Here is a 17,589-nt window from a genome sequence, read left to right as displayed (position 1 = left end):
GTCCAAGAACTAATTTCAAGACCAAGTAAATAATGCTACTTGTAAAGCATTCCATGTGTAATATATGCTCAAGCCGTTTTTTATAAAATGTTGATCAACGTACTTGATGTAAATTTTGCTCATTTTTTAAAAATTTTACCATTTTTATTTAACATATACTTAGGAAGTATTATAGTTTAGATCTAAAATGTATTCTACAAGTGTCATGTGTTTGAAGGATAATTAGGTCATGTGGGTGCTGTACCCATCAGTGGGTTCATCCATTGATAATTTTAGTAGCTGATGTGGTGTTGGGGGGGGGTGCTGGTTGGAGGTAGGTCACTAGAGACATCACCTGGAAAGGCATATTCTTATTCCTGGGCTCTTCTTTCAATGCTTTCTGGGTACCATGGCATGAGTGGCATCTACCATGGCCTCTGCCATGTCATTTCTGCCTTGGAGCCTACTGATCATGGATTGAATTCTCTAAAAATTGTAAGCCAAAATAAATCTCTCCTCTGTGAAATTGTGGATGTTGGGTATTTTATGCCAGCAATGGGAATGTGATGATACACTGAGCAACCATTGTGTGCTAGCCCTGCGTAGGTGTCTTGATGTGGTAAGGACTATGAGAGATTCTGTCCCATACTGTTAGTATGTCAGAGGAAACCATTAATCTTTGAGTACAGTTTTGTAAATGCTGGAAACAGAATGTTAGAAAAGATTGGTAACCTGAGTTGTTTCTTGTTCTTTTTTTATCTCTTTAGGAAATTAAGTGTTAAATCCATCACAAATCCACAGTACTTGGACAGCCTGGGAAACCCATCAGCAAATGGTCTCTATGATTTAGCATTGGGCCCTGCGGATTCCAAAGAAGTGTGCTCCACCTGTGTACAAGATTTCAACAATTGTTCTGGGCATCTGGGCCACATTGAACTCCCACTCACAGTATACAACCCTCTCCTCTTTGATGTACGTACCGCCTGGGTTGTGTGGGTCCCAGGGCTGCTAGTGGGATCGTGAGGGCCATGTATCTTCCTGCAAATAGGAGTCTGAGAAGGCTAAGCTCTAGATGCTTTGTGTTAAAGCATTCTTTCAAACAAAAAAGCCTGTAAGAGTCAAATACAGGTTGAATTATCTGAAGTGCATGGGACTAGAAATGTTTTTGGTTTCAGAATTTTGTAGACTTTGGAATAATTGCATGTAATAGTGAAATATCTTGGTGTTGGAACACAAGTTTAAACAAGAAATTCATGTTTTATATATACATATACATCCAGTCTGAAGATAATTTTATATATTTCTCATGTACCTGCATTTGTGTTATGATCCATCACATGAGGTCTGGTGTTGAATGTTCCCCCATGTGGTACCATATTGGTGCTCAAAAAATTCTGTATTCTGGAACTTTCTGGATTAGTGATGCCCTTTCTATTATTTTGACTTTCCTTATCCCGCTGATTAGGCAAATTTCAATTTGATTGCAGTTGAGAAGAGCTCCAGTTTGATTCTATTCACATGAGGACAAATGTTCAGATTTATACCCTGTGTCTTTTGTTTCACAGGCTTTTTTTTTTTTTTTTTAATCTGTACCAGGGATCGAACTCACGCCTGACTGTTGCAAGGCCCCCTGACCTAATTTCCAGCTCCTTGTTCCACAGGCTTCATTTCTTAAACCTAGTGGTAACTTCCTGAAAACAGAATCTGAATGTTCGTAAGACCTCAGAGCTCTTGAAATAGATCTGTAGAGTTTTCCTTGGTAGCAGGAAAAGCCCCAGAAAGCCCAACAATCAGATAAAAAAAAAAAAAAACTATTTGCTAAAGTCCTGCTTGTGCATGTTTAATTTTTAATGTCAGTGAATGTAGCCTCAGAGAGCTACTTGTTGATGTACATGCACTTGATTTGTCTGATGAACCTGTTAAAGGTTACTGCCATAGTTTAGTAGCTGGTACAAGAGAAAAGTAACACTCTGTCTCATTATAAGTAAAAACAAAATTTTTTTTTTCTTTTTTGGGCTTTTTGAGACAGGGTCTCGTTGTATAGTTCAGGCTGGCCTTGAGCTCACTTTGTAACCCAGACTGGTCTCGAACTCACAATGATCCTTCTGCCTCAGCCTCCTAAATGCTGGTATTACAGGCCTGTGCCACCATGCCTGGCTGTTAAATTTTACATTTTAATGGATTAAAATGAAGCCATAGAAGAATATTTCTAATTCTTAGGTCATCTAAACGTAGAGGCTGAGTGCATTTTTGTTTTGTTTTGTTTCTGTCTTTTTGAGGTAGGGTCTCACTATGTGGTTCAGTTTGGCCTTCTGCTCACTTTATAGCCTAGGCAGTCCCAAATTTGCAAGGATCCTCCCACCTCAGCCTCTCCAGTGCTGGGACTACAAGAATGTGCTACTACGCCTGGCCCTGGAGTGGCATTCTTAAAACTGACTACAGAAAAAAAAAGTTTCAGGAGTTCACAGAATCATTAGGAGTGCTGTATCTCTTTGTAATGTCCTGTTTCTTTTTATCCTTCTCTTTAGAAACTCTACCTGCTGCTCCGAGGTTCCTGTTTAAACTGCCACATGCTGACCTGTCCCCGGGCTGTGATTCACCTCCTTGTTTGCCAGTTGAGGGTTCTGGAAATTGGGGCCCTACAAGCAGTCTATGAGCTGGAACGAATTTTGACCACGGTAAGTGGATGATGGTGGTCATAGAAATTAGAAATGCCACGTAGCAGGGAGTAAGAGATGCTTGTGTGTTGTTCCTAATTATCATCCTAATAGTCACCAGAGTATGACTCAAGTGAAAGGTATACCTGTGCAGGTAGTCCTTGTGGGGTGTAACTGCAGTGTCAAGCAGAAACACCAGAATGACACCCAGGATTTGAGGCAGATTTATTTAACATCAGACAGGCACTGACAGGGAATCAATTGTCTCTCAAAATGTCTGGCCTCAAAGGCCCAGGGAGGGAGGTTTTCATAGGGTTACAAAGGGGAGGTACAGAGCTCGTGTACTTGGCTGTTTTTGATTAGTTCTTATAATATGCATCACAGCAACCAGCTGTTTCTAAGAAACAGAAGCAACCAGAACTGTAACAGGAACTATCACCTAGGTAACTGAAGTATCCTAATTGGGGAGTGGGGGCATTTTTGCTACATTTGCTCCCTTTCAGTTTCCCAGGCAAATCTTTGCATATTATATGTGATCTTTTGAGTCAGCCTAACTAGAAGCAGTAACATTAAGGTTGTCAGTGATCCTAGGATGAGCCCTAGCCAAGGTCCCCAGTATTGTTTTGAGTTTTTTTCTAAGTTGCTTTTAGAAAGAGGCATAATTTAGACTTGCTGTGATATTACTCTGGCAAGGACAAAAATCTCAGCTACAGGAGGGCAGAGAAGTAAAGACTGGGGTAAGTAGCCTGAAAAGGCACAAAAATCAAGGTGAGTCATATATTGATGTATGGAGCAATCCTGTGGGTGGCATCCTCAGGCTTCAGCCATGCGTGGACTGGTCAGCATATGCAGTGACCAGAGCAAGGCTTTGAGTGCATTGTCTCTTCAGATTGAGCTTCAGAAGAGCTGTCTGGTCCATATCTATAGGGCTGGATTTCTAAAACTTTAAGAGCTATTAATATGATGTGTGCAGGGGTATTCACAGGTATAGCTGGTCTTTCAGCTAGATTTTTATGGAGCTGGTTACAAGCCGGTTTTTAATCTTTGTAGAGCTTTGTGGCCTGTATGCTGTATGTAGTTTTTATTTAATGTAGTTTTTGAGTTGCCTCTGGTACAAATACAGGCCTGTCATCACTGCCAGTGGTCAAAGGTAGGCCATTATCTAGGGGTAATTTTTTTTTTTTAATAGCAGGACTCTACAAACTTTTGTTGCCCTCTCACCTCAAGTAGGGAATGCCTGAGGCCAGCCTGAATAGGTACAGACGAGCACTGTCTGTATATCCAGGCAGAAGTCAGAGCCTATGACACAGACATCAAAGCCTGAGTTTGCTGCAGGGATATGGTGGGGGCAGGTCTGGCTCTGATTGAGATGGATTTTCCAGGAGTACTGGGTAAAGTTTTTCTGGCTAGGGTTGATGTTTCAGTCAATAAGATTCCCATAAGGGATTTAGGAGCATCGGTTTGGCATTATTGGTGGCAGGTTTCCAAACAGCAGCAGGAGGCAGTGGCAGGAGAGCTTTGGCCAAGGAGACCACAGCATATAATAGCCTGTCAGACACCATTCCTAACGGAGCTACTTCCAGCCATATTCAGCCTCTGTCAGGGGGTTCATTTTTAAATCTGGTTGGTTTAAAAACAGTTTGTCAGTTAGTGGCAGGCAGTCATGGTCTGGTGGGCCCAACTTGGTGGGAGGATTGGGTGGTCCTCAGTTATTCAGGAGGTCCAATACGGCATGTGGTACCCGGACAGTAGGGTCTTGGCCTGAGGTGACCTTGTCAGCTTTCTTGATCAGAAGGAGAGTGACTGTTAGAGTGCAAAGGCAGAGTATAGAGGCAGCCCTTAGTGACTGGATCCAGATTTTTACTGGATTTCACAGCATGACAATAGGAAATCAGCAATGGATACCATAATGTCTCTTTTTCTAGAAGAAGGTATTCTTTAGGTCCAGGCAGGTGTACCAACAGGCCGTGGGTGGCAGAACCCTGAGACAACATTCATGGAGGGCAGTTGCAGCAGCATTGGCAGCTCGGAGATCTGGAACTGCTTTATGAGCAGGAGAGGAGTATTTTAGCAGTGTAATAGGCTGTAGACATCGTGTGGTTTTGAGACCTCTGGAAGTATGGTGCAATTTCTAGTTGAATCTCTCATGGCATGGAATAATGTTTGCTGGGGGGACTGTGACAGAGCTAAAAGAGACAGAGAAACCCACTCCCCCAGAGAGAAGGTGGATGGGAACTTGGCCTAATCTGTTGTCAGAGCCTCTCCAAATAGTGAGAGAGTTTTTAATGCCTTGTGGCAATGGAGTCCAAGTGAGCTGGCTTTTTTTTTTTTAATTTTTATTTTAAGGAGAATAAAATCAATCAAAATAAAACAGAATAAAGCCAATCAAAACAAAACAGTGTAAGATCATAGGAAATCAATAATAGCTACTATAGTGCTTCTTGTTGTCTTTAAAATAGTTGCCCATACCTTCAGACATAGGAAAATCAAACAGAACAGAATGAAAACAATACCGGACTTCAGAACAAGATAATAGTAAATCCAAAGTAGCTACTATAATACATCTTGCTATCTTTGAAATGGCTGCCCATGCCATTAGATATAATAAAATCACACAAGACAAAACAGAATAAAACCAAACCAAACAACGAAAACTACACAAGACTCTCATCTCTGCCTGTGTTTCTCCAGATCAGCTGGTCACTCATAGGGACAGAGCAGGAGGACTTGACTCTTCTTGTCCCCCAGCCCGTCTGCCAGGAGGGGCTGGCGTCTGGTTGTCCTACCTATGGCCCATGAGCAGCACCAACTAACAGGAAGGCACTGGTGTCAGCTTGTCCTCCCCACATCAAGCTGGCCTCAGTTATTCAGGAGGCCCATGGTAGCTATTAAAGTAAAATATACCTTACTGCTTGTAGTGTTTAGTGTTTCATTGACTTTGCAGACCTAAAGCTGGTAATATGGTCATCTGTTTACAAGATAACTGTGTGCAGTACAGCATCTATGGGGTATCTCCTTTTAAAGTCTTGTTTGAGCTTGTTTCAAAGTAAAAATAAATTATTCCCCCAAATTAGGGAAACGTTTCAATATTTTACCATGAAGTATGGTGTTTGTTGAACTTACGTAGAATCTTCTATTGTGTTAAAGAAGCTCCTTCTATTTTTTATTCTGATTGCTGAATGTTAATTTTTATTATTTTTTCTATATTTATTGAAATTTTAGCTAACCCGTCTCCTTTTTAAGTAGGTTCGCATGATGACATTACTTGATTCCTTTCTGATGTTAAGCCGATTCTTAGTATAAATCCAATTCTTTGTGTTTCTGTGTTGGTACCCTGTTATATTCCTATCCTGGCAGTATAACTTTGGCTATAACTCCTGACTACAACTCATTTGAGGGCTTTGAAATGAAAACTTGAAAATTGCTCAATTGTAAAGTGTACCCAAGGCCAGGGCTGCCATGTCCCAGAGCTCTAGGGAGCCTTACGGACATCTGTGCCAGTATCCACAGAGGCACATAGTGTACTGAATGGTGCCCTGCACTGTCCAGCTGCAGTCCACGAACTCTTTGACCTTGAGAGACTTCTCTTTGATCTCCAGTTTGGCACGGGTTTTTCCTGTCTATCACAAGCATTAAATTTTTAAAATATTCATCCCATTTTGTTTCTTTCCACTCTCGGATTCGGTGTGAGTAATGTGGGGCACATCACTGAAGCAGTCTGCTTTTCTCCCTTCCTACTGATTTCCTTCCCCCTTGGGAAGGCGGCCTCGGGGGTGGTGCTTATCAGTCATGTACTGACTTTATTGGTCTAACAGTTTTCTTCTTTGTTTTCAGTTTTTGGAAGAAAATGCTGATCCTTCTTCCTTTGAAATTCAAGAAGAATTAGAGCAATACACAACCAAAATTCTGCAGAACAACCTCTTGGGAGCGCAAGGTGCACACGTGAGTTCTCACCATCTGTTTTCCTGTAACCCTGTCTTTCGTGTAATTATCACAGTTCTCCAATAGTATCATTTGCATATGATTTTGGCTCCTGAAGGTAAATCCTGAGTGTAAATCCAGATTCTGCCTCTGAGGAGTTTGTGACCTTTCAAGCTATGTGCCTTCTCCTGAGCGACTTTTTACTCTTCTCTGCTACAGAACCAGTGAGGCAAGTTGGTGATGTCAGGTTATCTAGGTGTAGCAACTGCTTTGAGAATGGTGTCTGTCCTTTTGTTTTTCCTCTAACACTCTTTAAACCACTGGTACCTCAGTTTCCCCCATCCCATAGCACCTGTGTGATGAACAGGGTTGATAATCAGCCACAGTACTGATCTTGAGGTGAGATTCACCTCCTGCCTAGTTTACTCCAGAGGTTCTGATTCAGTTGGTCTAGGGTGCCACCCATGCTGAGTTCCAAAAGCTCCCAGGTGAAACCTGTTTACAACCATCCACAGAACCACTGTGAATGTGCTTTCCTCAGCCCTAGGTCCATCTGAGGGAGGCAGCATGCTGGGCCCCAACTGTACCCGAGAGGTTTGTTTTACAATTAATGGTAACCAGCAGTTACTGAGAGTTTACTGTGTTCCCAGACCTGTACTACTACATTCACGATCTCTTTATCTTAGTAGCAGCTTTATGAGGTAGTCACTATTATTATGCTTTACTGTGAATGAGAAGTGAAGCTGTGAAGAAGACATTCAGTAATTGACACAGCTAGGCTATATGAGAGGACTGTGGGGTTTTGCTTTGTTTTGTTTTACTGGTGCCAGGGCCTCTCCCACTGTCACCCCAGGCTCTGTGGGAAATTTCATATAGGAAAGTAAGGGTAGTTTCTACTAGTTAAAAATAAAACTTAAAAGCCACAGAATGAATACACATTGGGTTTTCTTCAAAATGGCACTCCAGGGTCCTCTGACTTTTTGCAGGTGAAGAATGTGTGTGAGAGCAGGAGCAAACTCATCACTTACTTCTGGAAGGCACATATGACAGCTAAGAGATGTCCCCACTGCAAGTGAGTATCAGGTGCCACCGTTCTCTTTCACTAAGAATGCTCTGGCCAGTCACTCAGAGCTACATGTCACACTGGGATTTGTTTCTCTCCTCAATCGCCACTGTGTTATGTGCAGGACTGGGCGGTCAATTGTCCGAAAGGAGCACAACAGCAAGCTGACAGTCACATATCCAACCATGGTGCACAAGAAGCCTGACCAGAAGGACACAGAAGGCCTGGGTAAGCAGCCTGGGGGCTGGCAGGTACATGTTGGCCATATCTCAGGCATGGCCTTCAGATGTGCCTTGAGCCTTGGGAATATGGGTCCTCTCTAGCACGTGTTCCCAAGTTGTGTGTTTGGGTCAACACAGGGACAGTGTCCAGGCTTCTCACCCCAGAGCACTGGTGGGCAGGGCTGTTGAATGATGCAGTACTCCTTGAGTGATGTTTCTCTGCAAGATGTTTGAATAAAAAATACAGAATTTTATCAGACAAATACGTTACAATTTTAAGAGTTCCAAACAGTCAGTAAAACGTTAGTGCCATCTACTGGTTGCTCCTGGATGTTCACTGAGGCTCCTATAGGTAGTCTAGACTGCTGTACCTTTCGGGGTACTGAGGAAAAAAGTTTGAAACTGACCATTCTGCCTTTTGGTGTAATTGGTAGTAAGCTTGGTTCTCTTGACTTTTGTTCTAAAGGGGTGAAGATTAAATAAAGTACTTGTGTAGTGTACTGAGTACTGAGACGTGTAAGTATCTGCCATGTAGTATGTATTCTGTAGATGTTAACTATTGGTTTTTAGATCATTAATCAACATGCCAGAATAGAAAAAGCACAGTCCAGAGTTGATAGGTGGCCCTGCTGGATACTCTGCATGGCTTGGAGAAAGTTACTTCCTGAAGCTGAAGCTTCTTACTCATACCCTGGCAGTATCACAACCTCCTGCACAGAGCAGAGGAGAGTATGTTATACATGAACATCCATAGCAGATAAGGGATTCCCCCCGCGCCCTCTTCCCAGGGCTTGAGTATATGAAACAAGCAAGAGAATAAGTTCCCTTCTTAGAGATGGCATTTGTGTCTTTTGTGCTAAAGTCTCTGCCAAGAGTGAAGTAACATCCAAATTTTTTTGTGTGTTTTTGTTTTTTGTTCTTTTTCAAAGACTGAACCCAGAGGCTTTCATGCAGTGTTATATCTCCAACTCTTTTTTATTTTTTATTTGGAGACAAGAATTTCACTAAGTTGCTTAGGATTGACCAGAACTTTTTTTTTTTTTTTTTGTACCAGTGATCAAACTCACAACCTTGTGCTTGGCAGGCAGGCGGTTAAGCCACTGAGCTAAATCCCCAACCCCAGCCTGAACTTTTTGATCCTCTCTTAGTCTCCCAGAGTATGGGAATTTTAGGCCTGTGCTACCTGGTGTGAGTAAACCTTTTTTTCCCTTTCAGTTTGTTTTGTTTGTTTTTAAGACAGTGTCTCACTGTGTAGTTCCAGCCTTGAATGCACTCTGTAGTCCAGAGTAGTCTTAAACTTGCAATGATTCTCGTGCCTCAACCTCCCAAGGCATGTACCACCATGTTTGGTCCTGTTATTATTATTATTTTGGAATAATTTCAGACTTATCTGCAGAGAAGTAGCAAACATACTAAACTCCCTATCCACTCAATTGACCTAATGTAGCATTTTAGGGACATAGATCAAAACTTAACAAAATTTAACATTGGCATGGTATTATGAATTAACTTACAGATTTTATTAGAGGTATGTGAGTTTTTTTCATTAATAACCTTTTTGTGTTTTAGGATCCAATCAAAGATACCTCACTGCATTTAGAAAGCCTTCCTACAAGCAGGGGCTATAATTAATTCAGTGGGAGAGCACTTACCTAGCACGTGCAGGGCTCTCTGGCTTATATCCCTGGTATCACAAAACAAAGAAATCCTGCTTTGTTTTCTTTAATAAACAGTAAATAGCACAAGATTGTATATTTCCTTACCTATAAATTGCTTACCTATAAATTGCTCGTAACACATTTTCCCTTAAAACAAGTTGAAAATTGCTCCTGCAGCCCTTAGGATGCCCTTGGAACATGCTAGTAGAATGAAAACAAAGACAGTCAGAATGCTAGAATGTAACTCTTTCTGTGGGGCGGATGTCCAGCAGTTAAGTAGTCTTTGGTACCTTTGCCAAATGCATTCTTCTGATGTGACTTTTCCCTGCAGCCATAAGAATAAGATGTTATACCCAGAAATCTGCACAGTGGAAATGTGTAGACTATACTGTTCATCAGCTCCAGGGTTAGGGTTTTGCGTTTAACAAACATTTGTTTGTTGCACATTTGGCATTATGCAAAGGCCATGTGTGTGGGTGACCCATGGTTCCAAGATGGAGACTTGACCATATGGCCTCTGCTCTCTACAGAGACTGCGTGACAGACATTAATTGAGAGTAACTCAGTTGAGCCATGTTCCTCACACCAGAAAGAGCAGAGCAGTGATGTCTCTTAAACAGTCCCCAAGGACCGGTGATCCCAGGAGGAGGAGGAGAGCCATAAGCTTATGAAAAGCTATGTAGCTCCAGGGAGATTCCCCAAGACCCTGGAGTACATTAGCATTTAGAATAAGAATTCTGGCAGCCAAGATACTTCCACCTGTGGAAATCCAGCTTTCCCAGGTTATGTAACCTCCAAACCCTCTTTTCAGTAGCAGCTGTTACAATTGAAATAAGTATGTATTTATACTGTGTGTGATGGCACACGCCGATAATCCTAGCCCTTGGGAAGCAGGAGGATTGCTGTGAGTTAGAGGCCAGCCTGAGCTACAAAGTGAGTTCAAGGCCAGCCTGAACTGGCATAGTGAGATATTATCTCAAAAAACAAAATAAAATAAAAGCATATTTGAGATACTTTAAAATTCAAGCCAGGTAGATTTCATTGTTGCATGCAGTTGAAGAGCCTTGTTAGGTACAGGTATGGCTCCTCTGAGAAGGTGCCTCTTGTAGATCTCTTCTGACTGCTAAGATCCCATGACTGAGCAACCTCCATGTGCCTTCAAGGTAACCTAAACTGCAATGAGGGTCCTTCTGGGACTGGAGCTGGGGAGAGCCAACCAATGTTCCACAGCCCTTCAGACGTGGTTAGTAGGAAAGTTGAAGTATTCAGTTCCAGAAATGCTCACAAAATTGTTTAGGTTAATATGGTCTGATTAATTTTACCCACTGCCCGTACGTAGCTTTCTAATGTGACTCTCAAAGGTCAATGCTACTCTTCTTTGCATAGCCACACTCTCTTCTTTTGCAATAACTAGTTGAAATATTTTGCTGTTAAAAGACATTAAAACTCTAAATGTACAAATCCCTTTACCTAGTAATTTCATTTTTGTCACTTTATACTAAGGAATTTGAGTATCTACGGCATTGCTTAAATAGCTTAAAATTGGACATAGTTAGGGCCGGGGATTTAGCTTAGTGGTGTAAGCACCTACCTGGCAAGTACAAGGTCATGAGTTCAATTTCCGCTACCAAAAAAAAAAAAAGGGGACATGCTTCCACAGCCTGTTAATAGAAATTGATTAAAAAATTGATGGTGTATCTATTGTTAACCAAACTAGAGATTTCTATAGAATAGAAGACCCCAATTTTTTTGACACCAAGGACTGGTTTCATGAAAGAGAGTTTTTCCACAGATTAGGTGGTGGTAGTGGCAGCAGTGGCATTCTGGAATAAGGTTCTCATAAGAGTGTGCAGCCCGGATCTCTCGCATGTAGAATTCACAGTAGGGTTCGTGTTCCTAGGGGAATCTCATGCCCCTGGTGATGGCGAGCAGCTGTAATACAGATGAGGGTTTGCTTGCTCGCCGCTCACCTCTATGTGCAGCCCAGTTCCTAACAGGCCTCAGGCCTGTCGCAGGCCATGACCCTGGGGTTGAGGACCGTGCTCTAGACAAAATTCCAGTGCAGTCTTGCCTAGTGTGAGAAACCAACTCAATCCATTTCTCACATCCTAGGGTAGTATTTGTGAAAAGAATATATGTAATATATTTATTCATAGACATGTTTGTACTCATTTATCCATAGTTCCAGGTCTTACAGGTATGTAGTATAATGTTACTTACAGCAGCAAAAAACAAGAAAAAGAATCAATCCAAATATCCAAATGTGAGAGTATGGTTAAATAAGGTAACAGTGGTAACATGTCATCCTGCCATTAAAAATGATAGGCAGAATGTTCGTATGATACCAAATGAACAGAATGGTGTTCAAAATAAATACACATTTAAGATTGCAACTATGTAAAGCACTTGCATAACTAAAAGACTGGAAAAAACATAGAAAAGTGATAGGGCTTGAGGTGTAGCTTAGTGGTAGAGTGCTCACCTAGGGTACAAACGGCCCTGGTTCAATGCCTAGAACAGCAAAACACAAACAGAAAAGTGGACAGTTATGTTAATGCAGTGGGACAGTGATAACATTTTCTTTTGTTCTACTTTCCAGGTTTTATATGCTAACTACTGTGTTTTCTTTACTCTAGATATTAGGTCAAGGGGGAAACCAGAACTGAGAATATGGGTTCTAGAGATTGGTTTTTGTAGTCAAGTTTGGGCTTTGCTGGATGCAGACAAAGAGTTGGTAAATACTACTCAGAGTGCTTGTTACTGACTTACTGTGCTTTGATTTGCCAGCTCCAGGAATTGAGGAAGCTCAGATGGGAAAAAGAGGATACCTGACACCCAGCAGTGCCCGGGAACATCTTGGTGCCATTTGGAAGAATGAAGGTGCTGTACCAGGCTAAAAGAAGGACCCTCTTCCAGGCTTTAATTTCCATGATTTACTACACTTTGCCTTATTACTTTAATTTTTTTAAGAAGCTGTGATTATTGTGGCTGTCTCCCGAAGTCAGCTCTAGCTTTGGGGCAGGCATTAGGGTTCGGTGAACTCGAGGTGGCACAGATCCAGCACTAAGGCCTTGCCAGCATTGTAGCTGACCTGATTATATGACAGCCATGTGTTACTTGCTTATATAGTTTGACATGTTTCTAGAAGGCTCATTGTAGCTCACCTTCTTTTAGATGTCCAGAGATAAAAAGCTTTTGGAATATTTCTGTGGGAATGCCTTCCGTGAATCAAACATTGAAGTCTTTTTCTTTATTAGAATCTGTATCCATTTTAAGTCTGTACAACTGAGGAAATCCTCCCTTCCCTTTTGAGTCTATAACAGAACCTATGTATTATATTCAAGTTCTCATGCTGATGCTCTGAGAGTGTTATGGGGCACCACCTCTGATCTCTATAGAATGATAGGCATTCACAGATGAACATGTTTGGGCCAGGCATGGTGGTGCACATCTGTAATCCTAGCCCTGGGGAGGCTGAGGCAAGAGGATCGTTGGGAGTTCGAGGTCAGCCTGAATTGCATGCATAACCCTGTCAAAAAAGACAAAAAATTTTAAAAAACCAAACAAACAAATAAACATGTTCTTAAAGGCTATCAAAAAAAAAAAAAAAAAAAAAAAAACATACGTGGTTGTTTCTGTGACAGGTCCCTGGCACATTTTTTTGTTTTTCTCTGTGATTGTTTTTGTGACAGTTTCACTGTATAGTCCAGGCTGACCTTGAACTTGCCATCCCCCCGCCTCAGTGTGCTTCACCATGCCTGGCTTTACGTGCACAATTTGAGGTTGCCAGAAACCTAAAATACATCTCTGATCCACAGGCGATCCCCTCTTAGCATATGTTCTAAAGGATGTTTTGTTCTGTTTTGTTTTAAGAATGCTAACTTTATTTTGGGTTGATTTTTTTTGAACAATTTTTTATATAAATGTCAAAGTAGTAAATACTTTGATATGTGTGTTTCAGGCCCGATAGTATAGAAAAGTAATTGAAAACAAGGGAAGGCTTGTTTTGTTTTGTTTCCCCTCCATTCCTGCCCATCCGTCAGTGCCCGGTTTAACCACTGTTCCTGCAGTGCCACCTTTGTATCGTAACCTTGACTGCAGGTACACTTCTATACACAAAAGGGTTTTTTTTTTCAAGGAAAATGTGATTGTACTTTGCATATTATCCTCTATCATGATGTTCTTCTCAGTCAGTAATGTTTTTGTGGCTGTCCTCCCATACCCTTAGATAGAGATTTCAGTGGTCTCTTTGGTTCTTTTCAAACACAGGATTCTTTCTAAATTACCTCTTTTTGGGACTGGATGATGTTGGCATGAAGTCCAGATTCAACCCCAGTGTGTTCTTTCTGGATTTCCTAGTGGTGCCGCCCTCCAGGTAATGCACTTTACTTAATTTCCCCTGAAAAGGATTGGCCGCAGAATTATTGAAGGACCTTTAGAAGTAGGTGGGAAAGAGAAACCAAGCGGCTCTGGGCTGCATATGGTGGGAGTCCTTGCCTCTCCTATTGTTGTGAACACAAGAGGAAGGTTGATTGTGGTTTTCAACGTGGGAAGATGTATTGCTTACAAGTTGGCAAGAGAGGAGGCTGAAGAACTCGACCCTTCCTTCATGCTAAACATTCCCTGATTCTGTGTGTGCCCTGTAGGTATCGCCCTGTCAATCGCCTTGGGGACCAGATGTTTACCAATGGCCAGACAGTGAACTTGCAAGCTGTCATGAAGGACATAGTTCTGATCCGGAAGCTTCTGGCACTGATGGCCCAAGAACAACAGCTTCCCACTGACGTGGAAGCACTCACAGATGAGGTCAGTGCTGCCTGGGTGCTAATGCCACAAACTGCACACTCGGTTCTGACCCCATGGACACAGGGACAGTGTAGACACAGACACTGCGTGACACAGGGATGCTGACCAGATGTTTTTGACATTCTTGTGGGAGCCAAGAATTTAGTGTGGATCTAGTTAAAATTGGAGTGACATATATGGGGCTGAGCATGGAAAAGTCTCAGCTCAGGTCTCAGTTTTTCCCCTAACAACTGCTGTGGCAGAGCCTTGGTTGAGTCATTTTAATTTCTTGGATTCTTTCTTACTCTATGATATATAAGGCTTATGGTGATGTCTCACATGGAAGCTGCTCCGCCACCAGCAGCTAGCAGCTCTGAAAAGAAATAGCCTGACTTCCTCTGGGCTGTAAGAACATGTACCATCAGTCACAAGGCTAGAACTCACATCAGCTGGCTTTGTTTTGGGTTCTGTGAAGTCTCTGACATTGGGGCTCGGAAAGCAATGTTGTAATGTGGAAATTTCCCAGGATAAAACTGTCTCACCTGACCGCTGAACCTCTTCAGTTCTGTAGTCCTGTGCTAGGTCTTTAGTGATTCTTTTTTTCCACAAAGATTCGCCTCTATTTTCAAGGGATATCAAAATAGGATTGGATCTGTCGTACAGTCTTCCCTCCGAATTGGACTACCCTCACAGCATATGTGGGAATCTGTTGCATGCATACTGATGCTAGCCACTCAGAAAACTAAGCTTTCTCTGGACTTGCTTTAGTGGGTCTTTGTACTTTGGAATATAAAGACGAATTGGGTACTCAGAAAACTTGCTCAGGTCGCCGAGACCCTTCCCAGCCCAATGATACTCTGGTTGCAGATAGAAATAGCTGTCTCCATTCTTGGTTAGAAAAAGGGCAGCTTGGTCTGTGAATAAACAAACAATGTTGTCTCTGGTCTCTGTCACCTTCAACACATTGGTAGGTTTCTTTTCTCAGGTGACAAACCCTGGAGGACATGGGACAGCTGTTTCCTAGGTCAGATGGAGCCAGTAGGTGGCGCTTTACAGCAGGCTAAGCCCTCTATTTCTCTCCCTAGGCAGGTGGGGAGAGAAGCAAAGACGGGGTTGGGGCAGAAATATTAAATGGTTACTCAGGCTTGGGGATCAGCAGGTAACTTGACATAGACCACCTGGGTCCCACATCATAATTGATGACATATAGCAGACATTTGTCCTTTGAAAAAATTGTTCTACATTTTTGTAAGTAAGTTGGGTCAAGTTTTTCTAAAACCATAAGTAAAACTGAAATTCCAGATGAGATTTGGTTATCTGGCAGGATGTCAGAGCTTCAGAAGTAAAGTGTGGGTCCTAAATAGTAGCGGACTTGAGCTGTGTCTTAAGAAAGGAGGCTGCTTATAAATTTTGAGTTCATTTGACCTCCAAAAAGAGATAGGCTGGTATACATGTAATGGGCCTGCTGTCTCATTGGCACATACTTACATGACTTATTTATTAGCACTTTGCCATCCATCTGATCTGTCAGATTCAGGGCTCATTTTTTATCAGAGCTAGCAAGGGAACCAAGACAGAATGTTTGGATTTTTTTTTTTTCCTGCCAACCTGTTTTCTTGGTTTTATTTTTCCAGCAAAAAGACCCTTTAGTTGCTGTGGATCGGTCGTTTTTAAGTATGCTTCCAGGCCAGTCTCTCACAGACAAACTTTACAACATTTGGATTCGCCTTCAGAGCCACGTTAATATTGTGTTCGATAGTGAGATGGACAAACTAATGATGGAAAAGTTCCCTGGCATTAGACAGGTGAGCAGTACATTGGTTCTGCATTGTCACAGAGGGTGAATAATAAACCTGTATTAAAACAGTAAACGTAACTGAGCCTCTAAAAAATGTTTTGTGTGGATCTTTTTGCCCCATACAGATCCTGGAGAAGAAAGAAGGCCTGTTTCGAAAGCACATGATGGGGAAGCGAGTAGACTATGCGGCCCGCTCGGTCATTTGCCCGGACATGTACATCAACACCAATGAAATCGGGATTCCCATGGTGCGTGTTTGCAGAGGGGCTCGTTTGCTGCCTGTGGGCTGTGGAGGAGAGTGCCAGAGAGGGCTGATGACTGGGTGTGCGGTCTGTGGGAGTGGCTGGGATGTTAGATAGCTTCTGCCCCTTCCTCACACAGGAAGAGCCCAAGAGGGAGCTGCTTGGGCTGCAGCATGGTGTAGCTCTCCGCGCCGGGCCTTGACACCTACACACGGGAGATTCTGTTTCACACCTCTGCCTATCTCCCTGCCCCGCTCAGCTTAGTCTTTAAATCTCCCTCATTCAGTTGAGTATGTGACCAAGGACAGGAGCTGGGCAGGAACATGTGACCTTAGTTACCTGGCAGGCTAAAGGGTTAGAGAGTTGCCCCAGAGCGGAGGTGCGTGCGTGTCGTTGGGCACTGCCCGTCTCCCAGCTCCCCCATTAGTGTTCCCTTGGTGAGCCAGCTTCCTTTCCTCCCCCTGCAGTTCAGGCTGTGGTGTTCATTAGCAGCAGCCCTTCAAGCAGCTTCTCCCTTAATGGGCCTTGAGGTCAATATTGCGAAGATGGTTTAATTCCCTCTGTGAGTCTCATTTCCTCCCACACCACCCTCCAGCCTCTCTCGGGATTACTGGTAATGAGCGGAGCCGTGGTGTTCTGAGTCTCTCTCTCAGATACTTGGGGCTGCTCCTGCTGACTGGCTTCATGGTGCCTCAGCCTCAGGAGAGAACTTTAGTGCATCCTTTCTTTCTGCCATCAAAGAATTCTTTCTAGACTTCTCTTGAGTCTGGATTCAGTTGGTGGTGGCTTGGCCTCTGAGGAGACCCCCTAAAGTCACCCTCCTCTGCCTGCCTCTAACCTGCCCCAGATCTCAGGGTCACAGAAGCCTTGAGATTTTACCCACAGGATGGCTGGGAAAAGCAGAACCAGTGAAACCACCTCTTAGACCCTCAAAGCACATGCTTCCCATATAGAACTGTAGGATGTGTCTCTCGAGCCGGGAGATGAGGTAAGCCTGGGCAATGAGCTTGAGCCCGGCATTGAGTCAGATCACAAACCCATGTTCCGGTGGTAGAGACAGTGAACAAACAAGTGTGCATCAGCACTCTGTGAGACAGTCAGTGAATTAGCAAAAGTTAGAATAGGCGGGAATGGAGGTGTGGGAAAGACGGTAGCCAGGGAGAGGCCTCTTAGAAACTGCCATTGCATAGAGCTGTGTGGAAAGTTGGGCATGTTCCTTCATGGAGGACTTTCTGAAGCCTTTGATGGGTTTGCATGTACTTTTG

The 17,589-nt window shown here is 42.9% G+C and overlaps 1 protein-coding gene across 2 annotated transcripts in view; it reads left to right on the top strand.

Moving 5' to 3' along the window:
• Positions 1-17,589, top strand: part of Polr1a (RNA polymerase I subunit A) — a 71,846-nt gene that overhangs the window by 4,129 nt on the left and 50,128 nt on the right. For both annotated transcript variants that reach the window (XM_013151514.3, XM_063229666.1), the window contains exons 2-11: positions 747-951; positions 2,508-2,657; positions 6,471-6,578; positions 7,544-7,629; positions 7,745-7,848; positions 12,287-12,379; positions 13,769-13,874; positions 14,146-14,305; positions 15,919-16,089; positions 16,208-16,330. In XM_013151514.3, coding sequence (XP_013006968.2) covers positions 747-951; positions 2,508-2,657; positions 6,471-6,578; positions 7,544-7,629; positions 7,745-7,848; positions 12,287-12,379; positions 13,769-13,874; positions 14,146-14,305; positions 15,919-16,089; positions 16,208-16,330 — 1,306 coding nt within the window. The remainder of the gene's footprint in view (positions 1-746; positions 952-2,507; positions 2,658-6,470; positions 6,579-7,543; positions 7,630-7,744; positions 7,849-12,286; positions 12,380-13,768; positions 13,875-14,145; positions 14,306-15,918; positions 16,090-16,207; positions 16,331-17,589) is intronic.

Source organism: Cavia porcellus, unplaced genomic scaffold, assembly GCF_034190915.1.
Source record: "Cavia porcellus strain 051 isolate PalLab524CR breed Dunkin Hartley unplaced genomic scaffold, mCavPor4.1 scaffold_18, whole genome shotgun sequence".
Taxonomy (NCBI): domain Eukaryota; kingdom Metazoa; phylum Chordata; class Mammalia; order Rodentia; family Caviidae; genus Cavia; species Cavia porcellus.
Note: the sequence above shows the minus strand (reverse complement) of the source record. Positions and strands in the feature narration are given on the sequence as shown.